The following is a 6174-nucleotide window of genomic DNA, read 5'->3' on the forward strand; positions in this document are numbered from 1 at the left end:
TATGTCTAATATGAATTGTTAAATTATCACACTCAAATCCATCAATTTGTAGTGATAACATCATAACACCAACTACCATTTGTATCCTAGATATGCATTAATTTTAAAGCAACAAAGATTTCACAATCAAAAGGGGTGGAAGCATAACAATTTTGAGAGTGACAGCAGCACTATCATCTATAAACTGAAAAAAAAAAAAAAGAATAGAAAATGGAGGCTATAAATAATGAGCAATGACCAGTTGGATCTTCTTCAGCGGTTCTTTAGCAAACAAAGGTACACATTAGTAATATCTTTCTTTCTCTTTTTTCTGCTGTCTTTAAAAAGACCACCTGGGTTTTTTTAGGAGGGAAAAGAACCTGTCATTAACCCACTTAACACACTAAAACAAAGTTTCTTACCAGGAAAAAAGGAGAAACAAAAGAAGAAAATTAAAACAGAAGAAAAGAAAAATGTTTGCAGGAGATCAAAAAGTTTTACAAGATGACCCAAGGTTGAAGGCCATTTCTGAAGCCATTAGAGTTGTTCCTCACTTCCCAAAACCAGGTTTTTTTCCCAGCTTTTCAGGAAAACTCATATTTAATTTTCTTTCTTTTTTTTGTTGTTGTTTATTGTAAGCAAAATTCTGAAGCAGGTATTTTTGTAGTAAAATTGTTGGAATTTTTTCTTGGGTTTTATGTTTTGTGTTCAGGGATCATGTTCCAGGACATAACAACACTGTTGCTTAATCACAAGGCTTTCAAAGATACTGTGGATATCTTTGTTGATCGTTATAGAGAAATGGGCATTTCTGTTGTTGCTGGTATGTCCTCTCTCTTTTCCTTCTTCTTTCTTTTTTTTTAATATTTCTTTCTCACACATGCAAGCACACTTTTTTTTAGTTATATGGTAGTATAATTTTGAGTGCTTTTGGTATGCCTTTTTCACAGGTCTGTATTAATTGTAGAGAAAATTTTAATTCAGGTTGGGGTTTTTAATTCATTTTTATCATTCAAAAGTTAAAATGTAGTATTAGTTTTGAATAAGTTGTTATGGTGAGATTGTTTTCTTTCTGTTTAATATTTAAAAGTATATATAAGTGGATAGGATTGATTTTTTTAAAATTTTATTGTTTTTTCTTTGTTTATTATTAGAGCTATATGACCTATTGTGATTTCATTGCTTGCTTCATTTTACCTACCAAATACTGCGATGACTTCTTTTTTACAAGAAATGTTTTCCTTTTTTGAAAGTTACGTCAATCTCAGTAAAAGGGGTTCTCTTTCTTCATTTTGTTTTAAATCAACTCAAATTTGTGGCTCCTGAAGTCATGGTAGCCGTAATTAGTTCAGATTTGTAACTGTTTATTAAGCTCTGGATATTATTTCAGGCATTAAATCCATATGATATTTGCTTGACTGGAAATGATTTTTTAATACGTCTGAGATAATGAGCTGATCAGTTGAGTCAGTGTTTAAATAAAATGACCAGTCAGCAAGAAATTCAGCTTTTTATTTATTAGCAATTATAATTATATTCCATGTATAGAAAGCTCTAATTTCTTTCACTCTCACTTGTAAAATTGATTTTAATTGTATATCTGGAAATTACAAGACACTTTTAGTGACCATGGAAAATATATTTGTTTCATACTATTTTTTAACTACTTGAGTACTAATCATTCAAGTATATAGTTTCAAGGATGAATGGGGAATGTTTGTCTTGGTCCCAAAAAAATTGCCTATGATGACATTTTCTAGTGCTGTGAGGGTATAAGTCTTTGTCCCAATGGCATTTGAAGGCAACATATGGTCATGATTGTGGGATGGAATTATCAAGGATAGAGAAGAAAACTCTGGAGCACCTGGGCTCACTTGAGTCTCCAATGTCTTGTTTGATTGGCAAGTCAGTTCATCTAACTTATAAAATTGACTTAATTCCTTTTTCTTTGTTCAACCAATCATCTATAATGTGTTAGAGCTCTAATTGTTTGTGCTGTTTTTTGGGTTTGGTTAGAAGCTAATGTATCCTAACTATTGAAGTTGGTTCTATTATAGCTTAGCTTTGATAGTTGCTCACGTGGTCAATTTACGTTCTAGGTGTTGAAGCTAGAGGATTTATGTTTGGACCGTCGATTGCATTGGCTATTGGTGCCAAGTTTGTTCCTTTACGTAAACCTAGAAAGTTGCCAGGTAAGCTTTTATATGTATAAGCCAAACATCGAATCACATATATAGTTTTGATGAATTTGATATCTAACTTTTCAACTGGATTGACAAATGAGATCAACTTGTTTGAATTTTGACTTAAAGTGAAAAGCTTTGTGCTTTACCAAGATTTAGATGAAAAGGACAATTTTGATATGCTTATCCTGTTGAAAAGGGTCAATATCATTGTTGGCTGCATTAGCCCCTAGGATTTATGCTTTCCCACTGAATTTAATCCATTACTCTACATTTTTCCTTACTTAAATTTATGGAGCTGGGAAACAGAAATTGACTTAAGACTTCAGTCTAGTTGATCACTATAAAGCAATTATAGGAAGCATGGTAGGATGGAAAACATCTTAAGAGGTAAATTACCTACAATTAATCTAACCCATGGCGGCCCCCATGAAGTGTGAACAAGCAGAGTTGGAAGCAGGGGGGAGGATGTCTGTTGTACCATCTTCTTTCATATTAACACAAGTTTCTTATGCCACTTAGATGGAAGCTATGATCACTGCAAAGAGAATACTTAATTACCAAAATAGTAAAATTACAAAAGAGGACTTCAGAACCCTGCCAAGGGAAAAGGGGGAAAGCATAGGAAATTTTGTGTTACGAACATGCTGATGCAGCAGAAAATTCTGAACTTCCAATTCCAAACTCTTCCTAATTTCAAATGGCAAGGAGGGTGTTAGCCAAATGGTGCAATGGCTATATATGCAACCATTTGATTAAAGATTGTGAGAGCATCAGCATTGATGGTGAAAGCGTCACATAATGCAGCCAAGCCATAGATTGTTGACTTATTAAAGATCCATCTAATTTAAATCTCAATTCTCAATGCCATTTCAATAGTTAATTCCTGTGATGAAACCAGGGTAGCCAGGGTTGTGTAAATAGTCTCATCAATCCCATTTTTTTCATCAATATTTGTTACTTGAATTGTAATTTAAGCCCTTCACTGTTTGAACACTAGGAGAAGTGATCTCTGAAGCATATGTACTCGAATATGGCACTGATTGTTTAGAGATACATGTTGGAGCTGTTCAACCTGGGGAACGTGCCTTAATTATTGACGATTTGGTGGCAACAGGTGGGACTCTTTCTGCTGCAATCCGCCTATTAGGTAACATCTGGAGTTCATGCATGTATTTCCCTTTTTCTTTTTGTAATTTTGCATACATTGAGTTTTTGAAAGTTCTATGACTGAAATTCTGTTCGGACTAATGCTTTGCTAGAACGTGTTGGGGCTCAAGTGGTTGAATGTGCATGTGTTGTTGGGTTGCGTGACGTTAAGGTAATGCATGATAGACTTCCTTACATGTTGCATTATTCCTGAAAATGTAATTTATATACTGTTTCAGAAATTAGGCTTCTTTTTTCGACTACTGCCATTGATTCTAGGACTACTAAGTTATTGGACTCATCATTTTGAATTTGCCGCTATGAATTTTGTTTCAGAAAATAACCTACTTTCTTCTCTACTTCTTTGGACTATCTTACCCCTTTGATCATAAAATGATCAAGTTGCTTTCATGGTGACGATTGATGGATGATTAATTTTTTATTTCTTGTCTTGCTATATACTATTTGTGCAAATTTAAGATTTTCTACTATTCTTTGCCGTATGAGTTCCTTCTAATTTAGGTTTCTCATGTTTTTTTAAAAACGGCTAGCATGATCATCAAATTCTAATACAATGCTCTGAAACAGTGAGGTGTTTGAGTTATCTCTGGTTCAAATTTTAATAGCTCAATCTCTGTCCACCCTAGGCTTTTACTGACCATTCAGTTACCGAACCAGATGTCACAGTTTTTTCTCATTAAAATTTAAATTTAATATCCATATGTTTTGCAGGGACAACATAGACTAAATGGAAAGCCCTTGTATATTCTTGTGGAGCCACGCCAGCAGACAAATTATTCTGCACCTTCTGGTATCATTTCACTGTTATCTCTATGTTGAATGAAGTTATATGTTATTCAATGAGTTCCACTTTCTTGCTTTCTTGTCCTCTCAAAATTATGGCTCAGAAAAGAAGTCGAATATTTCATTCAAATGAACTGCATTATTTTGTCCTTCTATATATTTTCTGTAAAGTAGAGATAATGCTTTAAATGACTTTGCTACAAGAAAAAATGCATTGTATATCTCAAGATATTGCTGTCCCATCAAGAAGAGAATCCTAGCATATCCATGCAACTTGACTTTTCTTTTCTTTCTCATTTCACACTCGTATGCTTATGGCCTCAGGCATTTTAAGTATTTTCTGATACTTTGTTCGTTTCTTTCATTTAAAAAGCTTCCTTAGAATGTTTTTACGCTAAAAAGGGCGTCTAACAAACTTTGAGGGGATGAGAGAGAGAGAGAGAATATAATCATGGATACCGATTAAAAAATGTTTGTTCTTGTGCATCAGTTAGATTTAGGACTACCCTCCAAAAAATAAAAGTTCAATTAGATACTTCTATTTTGGAATGTCGATGGATGACAGCACTAGGCTGATATGTCTAGTAAGTTCTGAAAGGACAATGTAAAGTGACACCCGCACTAAGCATAGGCTGATATCTAGATAAGGTTTGGGTGGCTACTTTCCTGTTTAGAATTTAATGTTGAAAAAGGATTAGCTGAAAGTTGGGATGTTGTCGGATACTAATAACTAATTGAAATCTCCCATAGTTGAATGCAATTCCAGTTGTTAATTTCCTTTAGTTTCTATAATCCACCAATTGTTTCAGGTTTAAGTGGAAAGTGGGGAAATGTTGATGGAACATGCATTGCTAGCCACTTTATTTACCTGTCAATAGGAAAAAGAAAGAATAAGACGTAATGTGAACTATATTGTTTTGATTAATTGGAAGTGGTGGACTTATTGCACATGAAGTCAGTAAATTTGTCTGTGTGGCACAGTTACCATGATAACTAGGTGAGACCAACTTTCATACTGTAGCCAAGACAGTGTAAACCTATGTTGAGGAGGTCAAAACTTCACAAGGTATTTGTTGCCATCTAGGGTACTTGACCTCCTAAACTAGGGTTCAATGCAGATTTTTGCCATGGAATATTGCTTCAAATAATGACACAACAACTCTAAAAACTGCATATGCTTGAATAATCTCAAGCATGCTATATACACTCTGAAGCCTTACAGTTGTCAAGTCTCTGCGAACTAGGAACCGATCAGATGCTATTCTGATCTGAATACGAGAAGTAGTGATCATATTTGCCACTCCATATACACATTTTATACTTTAAAATTGCATCCACTGACTTTTAGAATTATGTAAAGCTCCTTCTTCAGCTGCCTGACTAATGAGCTAACTTCCTTCCAGTTAATGGAGTTGAAACATGCAGACACGATGACGTCTACCTTTCCGCGACTTGAATATATCGGTTTTCTCTTTCTCAGAGCAAAGCTTGGTTCTACATTCAATCTCATTTCAAAATGAGATTAGTTTTCTGATGCTTTTTGTTTTGAACACTTTGATTGTAAAACTTTTATTTCGTTCTTAGGCTCTTTTACTTTACTTTCATAGTTTTTGAATGAATTGCCGCATGTCAGTACCTATTAATTGTTTATTCAATTTATATAATGTTTCATCATATGTTAGCTGTTTCAGGTGTCATAACGTCTAGATTGTTTATTCAATCTGATTCTGGAATTTTCAGAAAATTTTCAGAAAAATGCAGAAAAATCCCAAAAAAAAATAATAATTTCCCAATCGAAACACTGACTTCCCAGAAATTTTCTACTGCAACCTATAACTCACTCCAAAGTTTTTAATTCTGATTGCCTCTTATTTTTTCATTGCTCTTTCTCTGTGTTCTTGCTCTTGTGATTGACGGGGTTTATATAGGGTTGGGTACACAGGTTGAATGGGATTCGAAAATCAAACCTCCCCTCATCCAATCTGTTTATCCTTGAAAAAACCAAATCCTTAATCCTGTTTTTTAAAAATTAAACTCTTAATCCTAGGGTTTTACTAGA

General features: G+C 34.0%; 1 protein-coding gene across 1 annotated transcript; it reads left to right on the forward strand.

Annotated features, from left to right (window-relative positions):
* Positions 1 to 254: 254 nt before the first annotated feature.
* Positions 255 to 5796, forward strand: LOC111278540 (adenine phosphoribosyltransferase 5-like). The gene is made up of 7 exons (XM_022865139.2): positions 255 to 546; positions 692 to 802; positions 2079 to 2171; positions 3163 to 3312; positions 3425 to 3483; positions 4044 to 4122; positions 5519 to 5796. The coding sequence occupies exons 1-7, from the start codon at positions 453 to 455 to the stop codon at positions 5569 to 5571; spliced, it is 639 nt and encodes a 212-aa protein (XP_022720874.2). The 5' UTR covers positions 255 to 452; the 3' UTR covers positions 5572 to 5796.
* Positions 5797 to 6174: the final 378 nt, after the last annotated feature.

This window comes from Durio zibethinus, chromosome 8 (genome assembly GCF_047325235.1).
Source record: "Durio zibethinus cultivar Kanyao isolate XHJ-2024 chromosome 8, ASM4732523v1, whole genome shotgun sequence".
Taxonomy (NCBI): domain Eukaryota; kingdom Viridiplantae; phylum Streptophyta; class Magnoliopsida; order Malvales; family Malvaceae; genus Durio; species Durio zibethinus.